The sequence below is a fragment of the Phaseolus vulgaris genome, chromosome 9, assembly GCF_000499845.2.
Source record: "Phaseolus vulgaris cultivar G19833 chromosome 9, P. vulgaris v2.0, whole genome shotgun sequence".
Classification (NCBI taxonomy): Eukaryota; Viridiplantae; Streptophyta; class Magnoliopsida; order Fabales; family Fabaceae; genus Phaseolus; species Phaseolus vulgaris.
The window spans coordinates 38,201,491-38,224,109 of record NC_023751.2 but is presented as its reverse complement, the minus strand read 5'-3'; the positions used below and the strand labels follow the sequence as shown (position 1 = coordinate 38,224,109).

Genomic DNA, 22,619 nt, shown 5'->3' with positions numbered 1-22,619 from the left:
AAAATTTGGATGAGTTTATTTAAAAAAAAACATTGTCGTGTAAAACACGGACAAGATTTAGTGATTTATAGTATAACATATATATTGTTAATTTCAATTGACGTTTTCTGTAAATAGAGCCTTATAATATTACTTACTTGAGTTTGATTTTACTTAATTAAAAATTGTTATAATTATTTATTGAGAAAGAGAGAAGTTCACTTAAAAAACTTCGTGTTGTAATATTTATTTTAAATTTTTTCTTGATATTTTGTTAACACTTTAACAAAACAACATTATATTTGGTGTTTCATCTTCTATCTTTTTCGCTTTATTTTTACAATATACTTTTGCGTTATCATATATTATCAATTATTGTTTGTGTGATAGTAATTAACTTGTGGGTTAAAACAAAATATAAGAAATATATTTTATATAAAAACAAAAAACAAAATATAAGAAGTAGCGAAAACATTTTTTTAAATATGAAAAGGCAACGTTTAATATAATTAAACCTTACAATAATATGTAAATTATGCACACACAAAAAACCTTTTACAATTTAATGCGTGTTGGCTGGTGATAAACTGATGATTATCCGTTTTCGTGTTTAGCATAGGATAAAGAAAATTACTCTCTGCTTGTTGTTGGCGGCATTAGTATCACTTCAGCTGTGATTTTGTTCCCAAAATTTTAATTGTTTCTCAATTGGAAAAAAATTTAGAGGCATGAGTCTTAAGTGATCCTATGCCTTTAGCTTCGGAATAGTTCTAAGTCTTAAGTTTGGGAAAATCGGTCTTGGGGCCTCCAGATTTGCTGTGTTTCGATCTGTTTATCCGACCAAGTTCATCTTGTTTAGCATCTAGGTATTATGAATTACTTTCTAATATTCATGCTGTTTTATGATTGTGTTTTCCCTTCCAGTCTATGGGGCATCTCTGTTTACTAAGTTAACGATGAAATATAGATAAATTAGTTTTTGCCTCTTGGTTTGCTTCTTGGTGTCTTTGGATTCTTGATGACTTAATTTACTCAAATAAGCGTGTTTGATATATACAAAATCCAATCATACGTCTGTATAAGTTTGATTAGTGGTGAATATTAATGGTCTTGTAATTATTTTTTCTGTTGCCTCTACAGAGATAGAAAATTTCATTGGTATCACGGAAACAGATTTCAAATGACTATGGAGAAACAAAGCAGTTTTCGAGCATCTACTATGGAAAAACAGAAGAGTTTTCGTGGATTTATGGAAAAACAGAAGAGTTTTCGCATAGCGATGGAGAAGCAACTCAGCTTTATGGGAAGTGAAAGGAAGAAGAGCAAGGACTCACCTGGGAAACGTGGTGACTTACCAATTCATTTAGCAGCTCGGGCAGGGAACTTGAGCAGAGTGAAAGAGATAATTCAAAACTATTCTAATTGTGAGACGAAAGATTTGTTGGCAAAGCAGAACCTAGAGGGGGAGACCCCTCTTTATGTCGCTTCAGAGAATGGGCATGCTTTGGTTGTTAGTGAGATACTGAAGTACTTGGACCTGCAAACTGCTTCTATTGCGGCCAGAAATGGCTATGATCCATTCCATATTGCTGCAAAGCAAGGTCATCTTGGTAAGATACACGCAATTATGTTTGGGCCTAAGCTCCCCATAATTTTCTTTTCTTTGTTTTGGATTTTGTGAACAATTTTACCATGTAAATGAGTGGAGCATAATTACCCTGAAAAGATTGTCCGTGGGTGTGATATCTTACTTCTTGCTTCTTAGTTAATTAAGATCTAAACCAAAACCAAAAATCCATACGGTCTTTTCAGTCTTTTTCCATAATTTTGCAAGTAAGCCGCTCTTTGGATGTGTTACTTTTGGTTTGTTTAAGAAAGTTGTTGGAAATTTGTGTTTCCTAGTTAAAGAAACATTGTCCAGGAATTATTGTATTCTTCCATCCTTCCTTTACCCCTGCCAGTGCAACTGTCTCTCTTTATGCATATTGAAAATGAAGTTAGGGAAAGCATGAGTTGTATTATTGTAGCTTCTTAGTAAATTGACATGTACATCTAGTGTTAAAGTTATAGTTTATTATTTTACAATTATATTTTTTACTTCAATAGTTTTAGTACTTTGCCTTTCAGATAGTGTTGTTTAAGTTTCAGATATACTACCATGGGTGAGAATCCCCGGCAAGCAGAACCAAAGATATTTTTCACAAATAGCATGTCTGTTATTTCATTCTCTCTCGTTATATCTCTGACTGGGAAAAATAATTTTGCAGAGGTGCTGAGAGAGCTACTGCACTCCTTTCCCAACTTGGCCATGACCACTGATTTGTCCAACTCAACTGCTTTACATACAGCTGCAAGTCAAGGTCATATTGATGTGGTTAATCTCCTTCTGGAATCAGATTCTAACCTTGCTAAAATAGCCAGGAATAATGGTAAAACTGTCCTTCACTCTGCGGCTCGGATGGGGCACTTGGAAGTTGTGAATGCTTTATTGAACAAGGATCCAAGCACTGGATTTAGGACTGATAGGAAAGGCCAAACTGCACTACACATGGCTGTGAAAGGGCAAAATGAAGAAATTTTGCTGGAATTGGTAAAACCTGATCCAGCAGTTTTACACTTGGAAGATAATAAAGGAAATACAGCATTGCATATTGCCACAAAGAAGGGCCGTACACAGGTGATTCTTTATTCTTTTAGTATTTATTCCGTATAAAGAATATTAGCCATGATAAACTAATCATATAGACAGTTTTTAATTCTGTTCAATGATGAATATTCATGCTTGTTGATACTTCTTTTATGGATTAGAAATTAGCAGAAAATAGACAAGTAAGCCACATTTTGGCTACTGCAGAGATGTTAATGACCATATTGTCCATTAAACAAAACGTAGCAGATGCAAGCACAATTTGCTTGTTGAGACTTGAAAAACCTTGACATTGCAGTCAAAGTCGAGGTTGTGGACTGCGTTTTAAAACCTCTAAACAAAAGTGACCGGCTACTTGTTAGTTATATTTTTCTCTTGGTTGCAAAATGATGTACTAGGATCCATTAGGGGAACTCAATTTCAAGGTCAGGGCTACGGGTTTCAGCTTGAGGGTTTCATTGACTAATTTTACCTTTTGAGGGGCCATACATTAAATTAATGGAAAACTTTCAAAGATCAAATACATAAAAAAACTCTAAAGGATGGTGTTGGGGCTTGAGTGTCATGATCTTTATTTTTGTGAAGAGATACAAGAAGCCAATTTGGTTGTAGTGTTTTGACCTGTCCTTTTGATTAGCATGATGTTTCTCTTTAATAAGAGTTTTGTTTCCTGTCATATGTTGTTAGTGTAGTGATGCTACAGTTATGTTACAGTTTCACTCAGTTTTTATTCCCCAGGATGGGATAAAATATCCTTGCCCAAGCAAGAAAATATATAACCAGGAGCTAAAGAACATCTTAATTGTAATATATATTATTTTATCAGCAATTGTAATATATGTTGTTTTAAAATAGAGTGAGGGTTTTTATCGTAATACCTAATATGTTTTTTTTATCAGCAAATGTAATATATGTTGTTTTAAAATAGAGTAAGGGTTTTTATCATAATACCCAAGTTCCTCTCACCGCCCCTAAGACTAAATATCTCGGGGACTTTCATTCTGCAACACTTCACTCGGTGACACTTTGCTCAACTCCCTCATTGGTCATACATAACCCTTCAAGGTAGCCCTTCCTAACAATCAAAGTCTGATACCAATTGATATATACCCAAATACTTGGGGAATCCACCCTAAAAAGCTAGCTATTAAATGGGGAGAACCAAACATGTAAATACTCCACCGAGCATCCCATACTACTCTATATGGGACTTGGGCACTCCATAATACCTAAGTTCCCATCAGTCTTTCACTCCTTGGTCATAGTAATTGAAAAAAAATGCATTTTTGAAGCAAATTTTTGAGTTTTTTTACAACAATTATGTCTTATTTTGTTGTCGGCCTAGTGCCAATGTTGTTTTTGGTGCATGTTTGAGCTGACTATTTACTATTTTAATTGGACATTGACTGAGCATTGTCCAGCACGTGTTGTATGGGTGTTGAAGGAGTGTTAGTGTTGGAAGTGTTTGATACTTTGACACTACAATAAACAGTAGTGCACTACAATCTGTTTGATTTGTGGTCCAAGTTTCAAGGTACATTTTTGTTGTGGTTGTTATTAACAAAGATAGATGCACCAGATAATCTTCTTTTACACTTAATCTTGCCACAGCATTACTTGCTTGATATTAAATTACCTCCAACAAGAACATAATACCTTGTAGTGGAGCGTTTATAACTAGGTGAGTTAGCCCAATTAGCTTCAAAATGCCCAACAATTTATGTATTCATACAATAAGGCCTTTGCGAGGGGAGTTCTTAATATATCTTAGGATTCATACAATTACATTCGAATGGTTTTGACAAGGAGAGTTCAAAAACTAACTACTATATATACTCACTGCAAAGGCAATGTTAGGATGAGTTACAGTGAAATAGTTTAGCTTACCAACTAACCATCTGTATCTCCCAGGATCTGAATATGATTCTCCTTAGTCAGGTACAAGTTGGATACTTGGATTCATTGGTGTGTCTATTACTAGAATGTTTCTCGTTTTATTTATTCATTCATGATTTATTGTTAGGCATATTCTTATTCTTCTTGTTTTGATGGTACACATATTTTAACAATATGCCTGTTCGCTGTTACTTAAACATTGAAGTGCCGTTGCTATAGTATCATTAAGTATCTCCATTTTTAGTAGTCTAAACAACAACCCAGTGAATAATTGACCCCCTCCTTTGTCTTGTATCACCCAGGCCACAAGACAGCTTTATGATTTTGTTAAGAATAGTAGTTTCTTGTTTTGCCTTCCTGATCTAGCATCATTGAATTTGACTGAGGCAGTTTTACATTGTGTGCGTCCATACATGCAATTGAAGCTTAAGGAAGGAATGTAAACTCAAAGGAAAAATATGTAGGATAAATTTACACTTATGCATAGGCAGCATGATTCCATGACTAAGTTTCAATCGTATTAACTCTTCCTTTTCTTCATTAGAAAGACAGTTTATTTCTAGAAATGAAGAGAACTTGGCTTTCAATGTCTATTCTAAATTAGTCATTATTAATTGTAGAATGTTCGCCGCTTGTTATCAATGGAGGGTATCAACATCAATTCAACAAACAAGGCTGGAGAGACTCCTCTTGATGTTGCAGAAAAATTTGGAAGTCCTGAACTTGTCTCCATATTGAGGGATGCTGGGGCTGCTAATTCCACTGACCAAGGGAAACCTCCAAATGCTTCAAAACAACTCAAGCAGACTGTCAGTGACATAAAGCACGATGTACAATCCCAACTCCAACAGACACGTCAGACTGGCATGAGGGTTCAGAAAATTGCAAAGAAGCTGAAAAAGCTACACATCAGTGGCCTGAACAATGCAATAAACTCTGCTACTGTTGTTGCCGTTCTTATTGCTACAGTTGCTTTTGCAGCCATCTTCACAGTCCCTGGTCAATATGTCGAAAATAAAACAGATGGATTTTCTCTTGGACAAGCAAATATAGCAAACAATGCAGCTTTCCTAATATTTTTTGTGTTTGACAGCCTGGCATTGTTCATCTCTCTGGCAGTTGTAGTGGTTCAAACTTCCGTAGTTGTTATTGAGCAAAAGGCAAAAAAGCAGCTTGTTTTTGTCATTAACAAGCTCATGTGGATGGCTTGCCTTTTCATTTCCATTGCCTTCATTTCTCTTACATACGTGGTGGTGGGATCACACTCCAGATGGCTTGCAATATATGCTACAGTGATTGGAAGTTTGATAATGCTCTCTACAATTGGCTCCATGTGCTATTGTGTAATTTTGCATAGGATGGAGGAGACAAAACTGAGGACCGAGAGTCGGTCGTTTTCCATGTCTCATGCATCAGACCAAGAGATTTTAAACAGTGAATACAAGAGGATGTACGCACTGTAGGATAATTGATATATCCAGTATATTCTTGAAGTGGTGATAGTAGTTTCTTTCTACTATCTGTCAGATTGTATGAAGATAACCTATGATCTTTGTTAGACTACAGATACCGTGAGAACAGAGGGAAAGGAAGAAAATGGGTGGGGAATTCTCGCCACGTCCACTCGTAAGTAGAAAGGATTTTATCAAATTTAGCATGATCTTGGTGAAATAGTTGTGGTGCTGAAGACTTCTTTAATAAAAGTATGCAAAAATCACTATATAGCTTACCATTCCAACTAGATTGGCATATAAGTTATATAAATAATTTTTAGCATACGAAAATGACATGAAAGAAATAGAGAAAAGATATGTAAGATGACGAAAACCTACTTAGTTAATAAACCTATAAAATGATGGATGAAACTTATTCCTATAAAATTCATAGCTAATGAAATCTGGAATAAAATTCCCCGCCTATTAGCTCCACAATTAGCAAGTTTGTCGGAGAAGAATTCCTTCTTTATGGATATTTGATACGAGAAAATTCATACTTTTTATCCTACTCAAAGTGTTACTCAATGAGTTAGAAAAGGCTTTAACCCCCAATATGGATTATGTCATTCTCTGTCCATAGCAAATCCAAATATATTAATAACTCCAGATATTTCAGCATATACATTAACCTATTGACCAAGAAAAACAGCCAGCAATAGCGATAGAATAATCCTGAAAAAATCCCTCACAAGCAGCTAAGTTAGACGATCCTTTGCACTTCCATCAATATTGCATTATAGGAGGTTACCAAATAACTGGAATACTTGGGAAGAACTAGGATGAGTGTTAATACCAAAAATTTAGGCACACAACATTGAGTTTTGTATATTAGATTTCACAAAAGAAAGGATGAGATCTGCCAACCGTCTAGATCCTACTTTTCAAACTGCAGTAGGAACTGAGTTATATTTACGTTAGTCATATTTCTACAAAATTTTCCGAATCTTAAATCACTATTTGCTAATTGAAGTATTTAATGTTATTCATTTAATCATTGACGTCAACGTATTTAATCATTGACGTCAACGTCTTCAAAATGAACCTAAATTATCACTATTAAGTTAATTTTGTTTAGTCTAACAATACAAACTGTTTTAAATATTTAATTGATTTTAATTATTATTTCTTAATTTATCATTTTAAGTTTCCAAGAAATATTGTGAAGTTTCTCAAAATAGTATCGATGTATGTATAACTTCGATCGTCTCGATCATGTAAAATACAATTAACATTTCATCGTAGCATACCAAAGCAAATGGATGTTTTTTTTAACCTATATTTTTCCATTTCATTTTAATTTACTATATTTTATTATATTTCTACTTATCAAAATATAGCTCTAGTCTCCGAAGATCAATAAGAAAGAATAATATACTGTATATTAAAAGATATTGTAATTTGACTGATTATAAGATAATAATTAAAATAAGTACAGGAGTAAAATATTCTAAGTGGACAATAAAAGTCAGCCTAAAACAAATTAAATTAAAATAAAATTTAATTTAATTTATAATCTAAAAATATTTATTTTTAATACTTTTATTTCTTATTTTATGTTGAATAATGACATAAATTTGTAAATCGAATAGAAGAGTAGTCTATTAATTATTTTACGACACAGTGTACACTTTGTGGTTAGGTTTCATCATGTCACATCTGGTTCCAGTTAATAAGAATGTAACATCTCACGATAATTCTTCAAAACAAATAATAAACAATTGTTAAGAAAATTAAAACAATTAATAAAAATTGATTTATTATATATTTATAATTTCTATTTAACTTAATATATTCAGCAATATTTCTTAATTAATATATTATGTTCCCTTTTTAACTTTAATAATTAATCGCATTTGTTAATATATATATATATATATATATTTCATATGAAAAGGAAATATTTTATTTTGAAATTAATGTTAATATATATTTTTTAATATGTTGTATATATTATTTTTGTATAAAAATTTATAATTTTATTATCATTATTATTAAGATAATGACTTTTTTTATGTAAACATTCTATTTTATTTTATTTTTGTTAAAAAAGTTATATTCATTTCTCTTTCCAAAGAAAATATTTAAATATAAATTATTTTTTAATACCTTTTTATAATTTCTTAATTCAAGAGTTATCGAAAATTACATTCTCAAAATTTCATTGTTTTTATTATAAATGATTGATAGTTTAAGGTTTTAGACATACTAAGTATGATCTATTTTTTAATATCTTTTCTAATTTTATCTTTAGCTTTTGATACCACAGAATGTGACAGTTCAAAGTATTTATGAACTCAAGTGTATGGATAACTTGCTATATAAAATTCGAAAAAGAAAACAAATATTAAGTGTCCTCATATATTTATAAAAAAATTTGTACATGAATATTATCAATATTATTTTCAATTAGCATTGACTATTGTCATTTTATGTCAAATTAAAATGGCCTAGATATAAAATTTGATGATAAGTTAATAAAAATTAACTTGTGGAAATTATGATAAAAGAATTATAATGTCATAAGAAAATTGAAAAAAATTTTGAAAACTTAATTTGTTTTGCTTTATTTTTCGCTAATTAAATAAAAATAAAGAATTATCCGTATGTTTTTCCTTCTAAACAAGGCTAGTGCTAGAATAAATTAGTTTATGTTAAGTAATAGAAAGGGTAATATGGATTCGGAGACATCGGGTTCCGGCAGGGACTGGTTCTTCCCGTCGCCATCGTTCTTGCGGTCCTCTTCTTCTTCGCAGTATGGCCATCGATTCTATTCAAACTCAAAGCCTTACACTCCTCCTACCCTCACTCGCATCCGTCATCGCCGTAGAGTTAAATTCCCCCGGACTCACACTCTCACTAACGACAAACCTCAGCTTTCCGACACTCAAAACAACGTTAACTCATCTCCCAACAATAACCTTATATTCCCTTCGCAATCTCGTTTCCAGTTTGCTCTCCTGGTAGGTACTAGATTGCTCTTGTCGCTCTGTCTCTCTCTCTCTCTCCTCTCACTGTTTCTTCTTTTATGTCCGTGTGGGTGCAGACGTTGACTATTGTTTTCTTTTTGCTGCTGCTTCTGCTTCTCCTCCGTAATGCGCATCTAGAAAGTCAACTCACTAAGTTGCAGGCAAGGCTACTTCTATATTATACGCTCACTCTTTCATCTCAAATCAGATTACTTCTATTCTGCTCTTCAATATCATCCTTCATCCTTCACAACTTAACCAAACTAAACTTTTCTTTGTAGGGTGATATTCTCGGCCTTAATATCATATTACACGCCTGCCACCAATTGGACACCTTCAACGTGACAAGTTCTTCATCTCAAGACGCTAATTCTGGGTTAAGCGAAAATTTCAAAAGAAATCTAGCCCTTTTTTTCTCCTTCATACTTCTTTTTATCCCTCTCATCATTTTCAAGTACATAGACTATGTGTCGAAATCAATATTTTCTGACAATTTATCCGAAAGAGTTTCTCTAAACAAGCAACTAGCATATCGGGTTGATGTCTTTTTATCGGTTTACCCGTATGCTAAACCCCTCGTGTTGTTAGTGGCAACGGTGTTGCTAATTTTACTTGGAGGATTGGCCCTTTTTGGGGTAACTACCGAGGATTTAGCACATTGCCTCTGGTTATCTTGGACCTACGTTGCTGATTCTGGCAATCATGCCAGCTCTCAAGGTATTGGTCCTAGGTTAGTTGCGATTTCCATTAGCTTTGGTGGGATGCTTATATTTGCAATGATGCTTGGACTTGTGTCCGACGCAATATCTGAGAAATTTGACTCGCTGAGGAAGGGAAAAAGCGAGGTGGTTGAGCAAAATCATACTTTAATTCTTGGTTGGAGTGATAAATTGGTAAGACTCTGGTGTTACCATCTGTTGGTTTGTCTTGTCTTGTCTTGTAACCGTCCTTATGAAATTTTCAACGAACGAATGAATAATTCATTATCAATTCAAACATGTATCAATTTATTACTGTTTGGCCAAGTGATTTACCTCTTTGGTTGACTTTTTTTGAAATACTCACGTGTCTTGACCTTAAATAATGTGATTGGATGTGTAGGGTTCATTACTAAATCAGCTTGCCATAGCCAATGAGAGTCTGGGTGGAGGAACTGTTGCAGTGATGGCTGAGCGAGACAAGGAAGAAATGGAGCTTGATATTGCAAAAATGGAGTTCGATTTCAAGGGAACATCTGTCATATGCAGAAGTGGCAGCCCTCTGATTGTGGCTGATCTGAAAAAGGTGTAGGATCTACTTTAACCTTTTGGAATTGTGATTTTCTTTACCTCTGGTATAATAATGAATTCTAATGTTAACATATATTTTAAAGGATTCTCAAGAGCAATAGTGACGGAGATTGCTCCAAGCGTGAGATGTTTTGTACCGAAGGAATGAGTAATGAGAGGCAGCGGAAGTAGTTATAGGAGGAAGTGGGGTGAAGGCACGGTGCAACTAAGCTAGCTTCACATTGAAGCTTGTCTGAAGAAGAGTTCCTTCTTCTAAGAACCCTAGCAAGAGTGAGAGTGAGAACTTAAGAGAGTTTGAACTCAAAATGTCAGAGTTTCTTTACATCAAATCAAGTCTGAATTTATAAGAGGTGAAGGGCTCTATTTATAGCCAAGGACAGGGAGTGAAGCGTGTAGGAGAAGCTTCCCTAACCCTATTTATAATTGGTTCAGTTATAGTTGCCAAAACTCTATAAAATTAAACTTGCTGTCAGGGTTTAGCCAAATCTGTTTCTGCTGCTGTAACTTGTAAGAACTCAGGCACATTGCAATTTGGAAGATGTTAGTTCTTAGCAAGCAGTGTGCCCTTATTAGAAAATATTTATCAGATCAGAAGAAATAAGAATAATCCAAAGGGCCAAATGGGTCGGCCTCTGTTAGGCCTTGTTAGAATTTTTTTTAGAGAAGTTGTTATAGTTAATTAATCACTTTAACTACAGTAGCAGAGGTAGGATATAAATAGAGGAAGCAAATAAAATTAAATTCTACGTTTGTCAATTACTTCTGGGAGGAAGAGACCAGAGTAGGAGAAGCATATTTAATAAAATTCCTCCTTTTCTTTCCATTAATCTCTACATTTTGACCATATCTATCAGAAGCATATGACTGATGGTTTAATTACTATGCTGTGTAACCTGTTGATAACTTGTTATGCAAAAATGCCATTTACTGCCACTAGCCTTTTTGTTTTAATCTTGTGCTATTTTTCTTCACTTGTTACGGTATATTATTGCATAAATGTTCATTTCTGGTGGAAGATGCTGCCCTATTTTAATTTGTATATTTGCTTGCTAAAACCATGTCATATTCAGGTTTCTGTTTCAAAAGCACGTGCTATAATAGTCCTTGCTGAAGATGGGAATGCTGATCAGGTCTGATTGATTAATATGTGCTCCAAGTTTAATGAGGGTGGGTAACCATTAACTTACTTTTTGTTGGTACAGAGTGATGCCCGAGCATTGAGAACAGTCTTAAGTCTGACTGGAGTAAAAGAAGGATTACGAGGGCACATAGTGGTTGAATTGAGTGATCTAGACAATGAAGTCCTTGTTAAACTTGTGGGTGGTGATCTTGTTGAAACTGTTGTAGCTCATGATGTCATTGGTCGCTTGATGATTCAGTGTGCTAGGCAGCCTGGACTTGCACAGGTCATCATCTACTACCATTTCATGGTGTTCTAAGTTGCATAATTCATAATGTTAATCCAGTGCAGAAATCCTCGATTATTGGTTTCAAGTTATATAATTCTTAACAAGAATAACTACATGCTTGTTGTTTGTTTGTATGGTGTATTACTTGTATTTTTTTGGGTGATCTTCTTCCCTATCCTTCCATTTTTTGTAAGATAGGATTTTCCTTGTTGCCTCCTTTTGGTGTTTTGTCCATGCTACCTTTTTTTCTTTCAGATTTGTAGAGTGACTGGGGAGTTTTATTGGGTTGTCCTTGTTCTGCTTTGTTTTCTTTTTGCAATTGCAATACAGTTGAAGATGAGATATTGATCCCCGTGTCTTCTCTCTAATAAAACTTTTTTCTAAAATATTGATGAGCTCTCTTTGGCAGATTTGGGAAGACATACTAGGATTTGAAAATTGTGAATTCTACATCAAAAGATGGCCACAGTTGGAAGGCATGCAATTTGAGGATGTATTAATCAGCTTTCCTGCTGCAATTCCTTGTGGAATCAAAGTTGCATCGTACGATGGTAAAATTATTTTGAATCCAGATGACTCCTATGTTCTACAAGAAGGTGATGAGATTCTGGTTATTGCAGAGGATGATGATACATATGCCCCAGCATCCTTGCCTACGGTGCTTTGTCTCACATAAATTCCTGTTTCTCAGTTCTCTTTTTCTCTATTAATGTTTTTTCCATGGTTTGGTCATGACAAATACATGGTCAAATGATAATAAAAAGTGGAGTTTATTCGAGCTAATTTGTGGCATGTAATAAGTTGTAATGAATCTTACGAAAAATCACAGAATCTGAAGAGAGAATAGAATGATTTTCATTGATAATTTCAAAATGATATTAGACAGGTATTTATAGCATGGTACAAGCTACATAGAAGAAAATAAATCACCTGTAATAATTAGAAAAATATTCTAATAATTAGAAATAACTTCCCAGATAGACTCCTTTGATTCTAACCTAATGATACACTATGATATTGACAATTAATTTACAATATCTACATTTACAGCTCAACACCCCCCTTGAGCCAAAGAATACATGTCTTTCATTCCTAGGATGATTATTAGATCATGGAAATCACTTAATGTTTGATAAAGAGAGTGTGATCTCCTTGGCTTTGTTTGTTCCAGAGCCTGCACACTTTGTTATTTGTTTATGTCTCTTTAAAACCTTGTGGAATACTCGATTTTTTCATCTAGGCTGCCATGGAGATATGCATCCTTAACTTTGAAGAGGTTTCCAACTTAAATATAGCTAAGTTTAACAGAATTCTTAGTGTTCAGTTTGTTAGCTGAGAAGAATGTTTCTTAATAATCAATTCCATAACCTTGGGTGTAACCTTTTGTTAGCATTTTTTTTGTTCCTAAATTCTTTCATGACCTTTTTAAACCTGTCATAAACAGGTTTCCAAAGTTTGCACACTGTTATTTATTTGTCTCTTCAAAAACCTTGTGGAAAACTAAGATTTTCAATCTTGGCTGCAGTGGAGATATGCATTCTTAACATTGAAGAGGTTTCCCTTTTTGACAAGGCCTTAGAAATAGTTTTAGGTACAACTAAATTTAGACTCAGGAATAGCCTTTTATGGTTAGCTGATAAGCAATAAGGTGAAACATAATTAGAGAAAGGATAAACAGTTTTCAGTTTCTATTACCTTTTCTAACTGAGAAGATCTAGATCATCTATAGGGATGGAAGGGACTTCATTTATTTGTTTGTTTCTGTCCACTGTCTCAGATTTCAGGACTTGGGTTGGATTCTTAAACTTGTTTCAGAAACAGCTCTTTTACTTGAGTTCTGTTTAGAGAATCTTGGAAAATTGAATTAAACTGTGGGGGAAGATTCAATGGGAGGGTTGAGTACCTCATGGTATGTGTCACTAGCTGATTTATTTGCTATTTTGGAGCAGAGTTTATTGAAGCGGATGGGCCCAATGGTTTGACAATACTTGCTGGCCTTTTTGGTAGTTCAAGGAGGGAGCTTACATTGATCATCATCTATCACTGGAATTTCCTCTTAAGAAGAAGTCTAGGAGAAAAAAAAGGTTGTGCACAGTCTATTTGTTTTTTATTTCTCCACCGTCCTATTATGTTATTCTTCTCTCTCCCGCTCATTCTTTCTCTTTTTGCTTTTTTTCCCATTTAAATTCTTTACCGATGGTATCAAGAGCTGGCTATGGACAGCCACTAGACCATAATTTTTTCACCCCTGGACATTAAAACAAGATCCCAGGCGATGATGTGTAAAATAGAAGAACATTTCATTCAAAATGAGCAGAGGCTTATGAAGGTTGATACATAATAAAAAATCTGCTTCAGCAATTAGTATGTGAAAAGGACAATGCCTCCAATAATCTTGGATGTGACTGCAGCGAAGGTTGACAATTACACACTATCAATATCACTTTTACGATTTGATTAGTCTGTGACAATGTCACACCTTGGAAAAATTAATGATGAATTTGATGCTATTCCCTGTAAACTTTGGTCATCTGAAATATTCCCTGTAGATGTTTGTATGGCTGGTTTGCAAGAGGGATATGAAGTTCCACTCGGTTTATTCAAGCCAAGAACCATGAGAGAAGCTTGCAGCTTGGCATTTCTGCTAGAAATAAAACTGCAATGACATGATGAGAGGAAAATGTCAACCTTCATATGAATTGCATGGTTGTTGGCAGTAATAACATAGTAGCAAGTACACAAGTTACGTGCAGGTCTAGCCTGAATACATTAGTTAGAACTTAGAAGTGGATCCCAGCCATAAGAGAAATCAATTGTTAGGAATGGCCAAGAATGCCCCCCTCAGAATTCTTCAAAAACATTAAAATATTTGTTTTTACTTCCATGTTAAGGATACTAATTGTATGGCTGGTTTGCAAGAGGGATATGCAGTTCCACTCGGTTTATTCAAGCCAAGAACCATGAAAGAAGCTTGCATCTTGGCATTTCTGCTAGAAATAAAACTGCAATGACATGATGAGAGGAAAATGTCAACCTTTATATGAATTGCATGGTTGTTGGCAGCAATAACATAGTAGCAAGTACACAAGTTAAGTGCAGGTCTAGCATGAATACATTAGTTAGAACTTAGAAGTGGATCCCAGCCATAAGAGAAATCAATTGTTAGGAATAGCCAAGAATGTCCCACCCACCTAAATTGTATAGAATTCTCCTCTGCCCTTGAGGTGTGTGCGCACAGTTTGGGACCAGGTAAGATACTTTTCTCCATTGTTCCTATAAAAGGCCTGAATACTTTTGAATCTCGCCAATCTTCTGCACAGAGCTGAAATCCTAAATTGAATTTCAATTGTTTGATATGAGGGTCTAAGATTCAGATCCTGATATGATGTAGGTTCTGAACAGTCACAGAATAAAGAGTGACAGATATGTAGGTTGAACCACTAAATAAAAGAGAGTTGTAGCAGCAATGAAGGCTGTCCAGGGAGAGAGAAAACATCAATGAAGGCTTTCTAGAGAAGTTGCAACAATGATGGACACTGAAACGGGGAAGAAGAGATCAGAACTTGTTATGAAATAAAAACGTGTATACAGAAGGAGGTTATGTTAGACTGTTAGAAAAGAGTTAGTGAAGTTAGCTATAAGTACCAAGTTAGCTAATTGTTTTTCATGTAATTTATTTTCTTGTAAACACATATCTGTTATTCTGAGAATCTTCAATCATGGCTTTTCATAACCTTTTCCTCCTAAGGTTCCCTCTATGTTCTTCAGGTTCTTGATTAATTCCTAGAACTAGTTTTTTTCTTAACAGAGTTCAAGGAAAAAACTAGAGCTCTGATGCAATGAGAAAAATTACAATTCAAATAGAGAATAGAATGATTCTCAATGATAATTTCAAAATGAGATTACACATTTTTTTATATAATGGTACAGGGCTAGGTAGAACGAAGCAAATCACCCCTAATAATCAGAAGCAATCTCGTAATAGTCGGAAATAACTTCGTAGACAGTCTCCTACATAGAATCCATAAGTTCCAAGGATTTCAAACTTGATACACTGAAATAGTTTACATTTAATTTACAATCTACACTTACAGCTCAACAAATTTCTAGTAAATTTTGTTCATTGGATAACATTTTTTGTTGTGGGCTTTAAACTTATTTATCAAGGGCTAACAGTGATCTTTGTTACACATTGAGAATAGTAAAGCCAAGGAAGTCAAGACCATTTTTTGAAGAGAGATTGAATGATATGGTTTCTTGCGCCCTTTCCTTGTTGATTTCAGGTTTGGAGGGGAAGCTTGCCCAAGGACTTTGTTTATCCAAAATCTCCTGAGAGAATCCTTTTTTGTGGTTGGAGGCGTGATATGGAGGATATGATCATGGTAATAATATAAAAAATTTGTGGCTATGGTCCCGTTTTTACTTCAGTTACCGTAGTGTATGAAATAGAGAATTAGAGGCATAAGATGCTGAACCCGTGTGTTTGAATGACACCATGGAACAAGGCTTAAATAGTTTGTTATAATAAATACACATAATTAGAGGAAATTTTGTTTCCTCTAAACTCCATACACTTTGCCTATAAACCATAAACACAACATATTCAATTCTGATTTTGTTTCTTCTAAGGCAATATATAAAATATTTAATTTTAAGAGTCAGATAAAAGTTACGCTTGATGTGATATATTAAGAAATTTTTTGGGGGAGTCACGGCATTCCTCTGTCCTTGCAACTGTTTATTTGTGGTGGGCATGAATACTTTTTTGGGCCTGTCCAAGTTCTCTCTATTTGTTTAGGTTTTGGATGCATCTTTAGCACATGGATCAGAACTCTGGATGTTCAATGATGTTCCAGAAAAAGAAAGAGAAAAGAAGCTAACTGATGGTGGCCTTGACATAAATCGATTAGAAAACATATCTCTGGTTAATCGTGATGGGAATGCTGTTATACGCCGCCACTTGGAAAGCCTTCCTCTGGAATCATTTGATTCAGTAAGTGAAATTTATAGACTTTATTTCAGGAGATTTATTTCCTTTTATTTGGATTTCATTTTTCTTTAAATACCCATGTATTGTTTCTTTTTTAAATAAGAAAAAGTAATTCCATAATTATTGCGTACTGCCTACACAATTTTTCACAATGGGGAATCATTTGAAATTGTGGTGGATATTCTGGCCTTTGCAGATATTGATTTTGGCTGATGAATCAGTAGAGGATTCAGCAATTCAAGCTGACTCTAGATCTCTTGCCACTCTACTTTTAATTCGTGACATACAAGTGAGTTTGTAGTCTAACGAAATTTAAGCTTTGATATATCTTGATAACAGTCTATGTATATGCTAGCCGATTTCTTCTGCTACTAAACAAGCATTATCATTCTCTATGTGTAGATCATGTAATGCCCAATTGTTGACATTAAAAAAAGCATCTAAGCATTTGACGTTGATAGAAAATTGCATACTTTATATTTTGATTACTAAGGGAAAAATCATAGAGTGCATTCCTTTACTGAACTGTACATACACGTATACATACATTCATGTATATTATATATACAGACATGTGTAGGAATACATACATGTTAGAATATTTGAAAAACTTAGTAATCACCCTTGTCCTCATATAATAATCCTAGTTCAAGAGCCTTTATATATACATATATGTATATATACACACGCACATATAATTATATATATATATATATATAAGAATGTGTATAATATCATTCCAATGGTGAATTCGAGGGTCTTGCATATGAATTGACTAACAACCCAAACTACAAAAGAAAGATCAGGTCTTGTGATTATGAGACACATGAGTTTACCCTCTAAAATCCTATTTCTCGTGATTTTTTTAATAGTTCACCTTAATTAACCATTAAATTTTTTATTTGGATCTATAGGACTACAATTAGTCATGCATATTTCCTCCAAAATATCTATAGCACCTTTTCTCTCTAGATCACAATGCCTTCCTTCGATTGGGCCATCATAATACCAAGAAATTATTTTAGACTGACAAGATCTTTGGTTAAAAAGTGGCTAAATGTGTTTTCGGCTAAGTGGTATCATTCCTTATAATAACTATTTCATCAAAATAAACACTTTTTTCAAAGAGAAGTATGGTAATGGAACATGTTGAGATATTTTAGGATTTTTCCAGATTTGATTCTTATTAGTTTTAATTTTGTATTTATTGGTTTTAATTCTTTATATTTTGCTGTATCTCTTGTTTTTATTTCTAGCATAACAGTCCCACAATCTAAGGGATTCTGCTTATTAGGATATGCGTTGTTTGTTTCCGAAAATACCCAACTCATCTATGTATATATATCCAATGTATGTAATGAGAAATATAAGAAAGAATTTATTCTCTTTCAAACTTGAGAGAACACTAAATGGCCTACTTCACTTCTTTTCAACCCGAAGCCCTACATCACATGAGGAATCTGAATAGATCGAATACCTTGTTAGAGCAATGGGCCAGTCTAAATTATCGTCATTGGGATTCATAGTAGAAGTGTTTGATGGTGAAGGACATGAATTATGTAGGGACCATTTCTTTGTGTCTGACATGTAATGATGGGGACATGAATTTAATGATGGTAGCCTTGACCTAGGTACCATTGATGAGCACTGTGGTGGCAGTCAATTGTGACAACCAAAATTTAGCATGTGTACGACATGCACATAATAAAGCTCCTCGAATAGAAGGCACATGAAGAAGGTGTTGTCTTAAATACTTGGGTATGTCGCACTTAACAAGGCACACCGAACCCTATGATCTTCAAAGAAAGGGTTTGTTGGTGGGGTGATGGAGTGGACATGACCAAAACAAAGTGGGATCGTTCCTACTAGAATTCCAATTTGATACTTTGAATATCAAGGGAAAATCATCGAGTTCATTCCCTCACTGATGCATACATGAGTTTGAACAAAAAGCACAAATTAGGAAAAAGGGTTTCAAGCTATGACACTAAAAACATCTTGCATTTTTTGTAATTTTAGTAAATAATAAGTTGTTTAAGAAATAAAATAAAATTGGTTATAATTAGATAAATGAGCTTAAATCAGGATAAAGGGAGATGGTTTTTAAAGAAAAAAGGTCACTAATGTGGGGAAGTTCCACATCACCTGCCTCAATTCTTGATATGCAACTTATATATTGGGCATTGCTTAATGTCAATTGTTTTAAGATGAAATTTGATTTGAAATCAGAGCCTATAGTTCATTTTGGTATATCATCTATTTTGATAGGCTCGCCTCGTATGGTAGACAGTGGAGGGCTTATATATCTGTTGCATAACTTCACTTAATGTCAATTGGTTTTATGATGAAATCTGACATAGTATAGTGTCTGTAATTCATCTTGATAATTTTCTATTCTGCTATATTCACTAAGTGGTGTACTCTTTATTGCCTAAGAGATGATGAAAGATAATAAAACTTTATATTCCTTTGGACAAGGAAGGATCTTAGTTCGTTTCGATCATGAGAGAGTGGTAAACGACATCCCTTGCTCAAAAGGGTTGTAAAATTGATTGATCCTGAAGCAGTGTATGACAATAGCAATTTAGTGAAGGGGATGTTTCTTGAGTTAAGAGCTCTAATATGTCAGGATGAAAGAAAAAAGATAAAGCAATGTATGATAAGAAAGGTTGTTGTGGTTTACAAGAATCTATGATCAGTGGCGAACACAAAGCTAATTGAGGTTCATAGTTGTACCCTCTCATATTTGTGAACTTAAAATTAAATATATTAAATCTTTGCTTTTTGCACCCCTAAATTTATATTTTTGCACCCTTAAATTATTTATATATTGACCCCCAACTAAGTGTTAAACCCATGGATTGTAGTGAAAGTGTGCAAATATATTGTTGCCCCCATTGGTTCAATGTCTTTGATCTGCCATTTGTCTATGATAGAGTTGAAATTACATGGTTAGAATGTTGTACATGGAATATTAGATTGTTATATGGAGCACGGAGAATGAGTTTTTATTTTTATGGCTTTAGAAAATGTTAGGATTCTTCTGCATAAGTCTTTTTCTTTAAACATTTGTTGGTACGTTGGTATCAAGATTGAGATATTATATTCTTACTTTATATTTTTTTAAAACCGCAATATGCTATGTGTGGTTGCATCATCTATGTGGTATCCTTTGCCAACACAATTGGATGATCTTCATGACTTCCACTCATGAATATTACGATCAATTACTGGATGAACTTTAAATTATTTTTTCTTTGTCGTAAGCCTTATTAACTGATCCTAGTTTCCCTTGAAGCTTACGTATTTGACTTCTTTTCTGGGAGTTTCAATAATCTTGTATTTTCTTGTTATATTGTTTCTGAAGCTTTTGATGTTTTATTTCAGGCTAGGCGTCTTCCTTATGTAGCTATGGCCAGTCAAACTCATGGAGGAAGCTTCTCTAAAGGCTCATGGATTGGGGAAATGAAGCAGGCTTCTGATAAAACTGTTATAATTAGTGAAATTTTGGACCCTAGGACAAAAAATCTTCTCTCTATGTCAAGGATCAGTGATTATGTTTTATCAAATGAACTTGTGAGCATGGCTTTGGCCATGGTTGCAGAAGATCGGCAGATAAATGATGTATTGGAGGAGCTCTTTGCGGAGGAGGTACATTCTTTTGATAAAGTTAAGGGACAGATTATATTACATGTTTTGCATACATTATCTCAAAAGTATTGAAAGTCCTGCCAAGTTTGCTTTTTGGTTACGTTATGTAGTTCCTATGTTATAGCAAATTGATAAATTCACATCCCTTGGAGTTAACCTGAATATCTGTGGGACATGCTTCATAATTTAATGAGTTTTCTTTTCTGGAATTCTGTTAGGGAAATGAGATGCATATAAGGCCTGCAGATCTATACCTTTGTGAAGGTGAAGAATTGAGTTTCTATGAAATAATGTTACGAGCTAGGCAGAGAAGAGAGATTGTGATTGGGTACCGTTTAGATAATGCAGAGAGGGCAGTGATTAACCCCCCAGCCAAAACTGACAGAAGGAAGTGGTCATTGAAGGATGTTTTTGTGGTGATTACTGAAAAGGAATGAGGCAAAGGATATTGATGCAGGTGGTTTTGGAGTTATCAACTCCAATCTTATACTTAAAAAATTGTAAGCATTGGTTAATCAAATCACCTCTTTTTGATTTCTTACTTTGTAAGTTCACTTGGTGTAAAACTAGAGTTAATTAAAGGAAGTGAAAAAAATTAAAATGAATTACTTTCTGGAAAATTAGAGACTAAAATTGGGATTTTGATATTTAGGGTCTAAACTGACTTTCATTTCTCTTTTTATAATAACTGAATGGATGGATTGCCATTAAAGCAATGCAAGCTGGGCTATGTAATGAAGCATCCCATTTATGGTAACTGAATCTCTTGAATTCTCTCATACTTAATTTCAAATCACCATGTCCAAATTTTTGCATTTATTATATTAGAGACAAACAAAAACACTTTAAAATTGGACAATTTATTAAATAGACAATTGGGTTTGAAATATATGTTTATAAATAGACAGATGTTGATTCTTTGATGGTTGATGTTTATAAATTAAATTTAAAAAGTTGTACTTTTTTTCTATGTTAAAGTTATTTCACATTAGAAAACTGAGTTAGTATATATAAGACAATATATAGAATCAATCTATCTTAACATCTTAAATCCCTAATATAGTAATATTCTTTATCATTTATAAAATTTAAATGTTGGAAAATAACTCCATCCAATTAATTTGTGACGGCTTGGTTAGAACTGGATTTAAAAAGAAAATATTACAAAAAAGTCACCCAGCAATTATGATTATAGACATTTTCTCTTATTATTTCTATACTCTCTTTTTTTCTTAGCGTGAAAAGTTTAAATGGTTCATGTCATAAATATTTCGATCACATAATCTGAAATTAATTTTAAATTATATGTAATTCAAATTTTAAAAATGTATTTTAATTATAGAATCTACAAATCTAAAAATATATTTAAATATATAGTCAAATTGTGTAATCTATAAATATATTCTAAATTATATAATTAAAAATCTATAATATATTTTTAATCCAGAAATACATTTGAATTACACAATTTAAAGAATACTATGTTTCCAAATTAAAAATGTATTTTAAAGAATACTATGTTTCTAAATTTAATAATCCAAAAGTTTAAAACATCGACATTTTAGACTTTTTCAATATGAAAACATGATTTAAGCAAAACTAAACCCAACCCACTATGTAAACACAATGTTATAATATATTTTGATAAAAAAAATTAATTCATTTATAACAGTGAAGATATAAATACTTACTAAATATAGTTACTTATATATTACTTAGATAATATACCTAAAAATGACTATGCACTAACACAGCAAAAATTATTTGATATCCTTATTCAAATATAAATTCATGTATAATAGTTTTTTTTGTCAATTTTTATAATAATTATACTTTTAATTGGATGAAAGGACCATATAAAAATATTTTACCTTATTGTGAAAACCAACGTTCTTAAAATCAGAGCCATTATTAAACTAGTAAAATACAGATTCAATGGTTCAACTAATATTAATAAAAATATTATGATAATTAAGTTATACATGAAGTAATATTAAAAAAAAGTACTCGTTTATTTTATTTTTCTATTTAATAAATTATTTTATATAATAACAAGTTGAAATGTCAAATTTTATGATTAACATGAATTTTATAAAAGAAATGGAATAGAAATATTTTTCTTTTAAATTTTTTATTAATAATTAAATTGATCTAAACTCTAAGATTAAAATGGTGATTTTACAAAATATTAACCATTTTTCAAATTTCAAATCAAGAAATCATGTTTTAGATGACAAAAGATTTTAAGACTTTCTAAAGATTTTTCAAAATTGTAATTTTTGAAAGCTTTATGTAA

The 22,619-nt window shown here is 33.1% G+C and overlaps 2 protein-coding genes across 3 annotated transcripts; both read left to right on the top strand.

Moving 5' to 3' along the window:
* The first annotated feature begins 139 nt into the window (after positions 1 to 139).
* On the top strand, positions 140 to 6,263 carry LOC137820424 (ankyrin repeat-containing protein At5g02620-like). The gene is made up of 4 exons (XM_068624511.1): positions 140 to 845; positions 1,120 to 1,589; positions 2,247 to 2,656; positions 5,143 to 6,263. Exons 2-4 carry the CDS (start codon positions 1,160 to 1,162, stop codon positions 5,983 to 5,985), a joined length of 1,683 nt encoding a protein of 560 aa, XP_068480612.1. The 5' UTR covers positions 140 to 845; positions 1,120 to 1,159; the 3' UTR covers positions 5,986 to 6,263.
* A 2,393-nt stretch (positions 6,264 to 8,656) lies between these two features.
* Positions 8,657 to 20,943, top strand: LOC137820423 (ion channel CASTOR-like). Of its 2 annotated transcripts, XM_068624510.1 has the most exons (13): positions 8,663 to 8,978; positions 9,062 to 9,145; positions 9,266 to 9,877; positions 10,086 to 10,268; positions 11,344 to 11,403; positions 11,476 to 11,679; positions 12,092 to 12,233; positions 12,303 to 12,340; positions 15,966 to 16,064; positions 16,481 to 16,675; positions 16,869 to 16,961; positions 20,060 to 20,323; positions 20,542 to 20,943. In XM_068624510.1, the coding sequence occupies exons 1-13, from the start codon at positions 8,667 to 8,669 to the stop codon at positions 20,758 to 20,760; spliced, it is 2,505 nt and encodes an 834-aa protein (XP_068480611.1). In that variant the 5' UTR covers positions 8,663 to 8,666; the 3' UTR covers positions 20,761 to 20,943. The 2 variants fall into 2 exon arrangements, with proteins under 2 accessions (XP_068480610.1, XP_068480611.1); XM_068624509.1 differs by having other exon boundaries at positions 8,657 to 8,978; positions 12,092 to 12,340.
* Positions 20,944 to 22,619: the final 1,676 nt, after the last annotated feature.

Coding starts and splice junctions, on each gene's coding strand:
- LOC137820424 (XM_068624511.1), top strand. CDS start 1,160: ATGACTATGGAGAAACAAAGCAGTTTTCGAGCATCTACTATGGAAAAA. Junction 1,590..2,246: donor TGCAAAGCAAGGTCATCTTG/GTAAGATACACG, acceptor ATAATTTTGCAG/AGGTGCTGAGAGAGCTACTG. Junction 2,657..5,142: donor CAAAGAAGGGCCGTACACAG/GTGATTCTTTAT, acceptor TATTAATTGTAG/AATGTTCGCCGCTTGTTATC.
- LOC137820423 (XM_068624509.1), top strand. CDS start 8,667: ATGTTAAGTAATAGAAAGGGTAATATGGATTCGGAGACATCGGGTTCC. Junction 11,404..11,475: donor AAGATGGGAATGCTGATCAG/GTCTGATTGATT, acceptor TTGTTGGTACAG/AGTGATGCCCGAGCATTGAG. Junction 16,065..16,480: donor ATATGGAGGATATGATCATG/GTAATAATATAA, acceptor CTATTTGTTTAG/GTTTTGGATGCATCTTTAGC.